At 53.6% G+C, this 768-nt stretch overlaps 1 protein-coding gene across 1 annotated transcript; it reads right to left on the bottom strand.

Annotated features, from left to right (window-relative positions):
• Nucleotides 1-181: 181 nt before the first annotated feature.
• On the bottom strand, nt 182-551 carry Tsp_15828 (hypothetical protein; the record flags this gene model as incomplete). The annotated part of the gene is given in 2 exon segments (XM_003368314.1): nt 182-301; nt 315-551. Coding segments are annotated over 2 exon segments (357 nt in total), but the record flags the coding sequence as incomplete, so codon positions are not given.
• Between the last annotated feature and the right edge of the window lie 217 nt (nt 552-768).

Genomic DNA, 768 nt, shown 5'->3' with positions numbered 1-768 from the left:
TCCGCGAAGCATAACACTGTTTGTTTTTATCGGTCTCTGTTATCGGCTTAGGGGGAGCTGAGTGGTAAAGCACACTGGCTGCAACCTCGTGGAAAGATCGAGACTCACGATGGCGCGCCCGGTGCAAAACGGAAATGCGTTTGGATTGTGGTCCGTTTTTCGTGCTTGTTTTTGAAAGCACCCTGGTTGCCACGGCATCGACATGAAATTTCGGTGATCGGGGAGTCGGGCGGCTTTGCGCACCGACCTGAAGTTTATGATCGATGCGGTATCCACTCCCGTCGTTCCGGCGACGGATAAGCTAAAGACAAAACCTGACGGCTCAGCGACTCAGTTGACCCAGTTCCAGCAGAAGTTCCTGAGCGCTTCTGACAACTGGCAATCTCCTGATGTCGACTTGCAAGCGGTGTATGACGAAGTGGTGGAGAGTATTGTGTCCGGACACAATGAACCGAGCTCTCGTAACACCAGCCGTTTGCAAAAGAAAAGTCCGGGTAAAGGAGGTAAAGGACAGGTTCGCCGACGCAGTGCGGTAACGCGTGACCCGGCATGGTTGAAATCTGCGTCAGCGGTTCAAAAGGCGTTCAATTCGGCACCGGCCCGTACTGTGAATGCAATCCTCCGGCGTCCGAATGCCTGTCCTTCGTTTACAGCCACGCAAGTGGCAGATCATTATTTCAATCTCAGACCGGCGGTTACCTCGCTTGCACCCGAGTTTTTTGACATCTTACCTCCGCCCGCCACTGACCACTCGATGCTTGTTGCGGA

Source organism: Trichinella spiralis (assembly GCF_000181795.1).
Source record: "Trichinella spiralis strain ISS 195 chromosome Unknown Scfld2701, whole genome shotgun sequence".
Taxonomy (NCBI): domain Eukaryota; kingdom Metazoa; phylum Nematoda; class Enoplea; order Trichinellida; family Trichinellidae; genus Trichinella; species Trichinella spiralis.
Note: the sequence above shows the minus strand (reverse complement) of the source record. Positions and strands in the feature narration are given on the sequence as shown.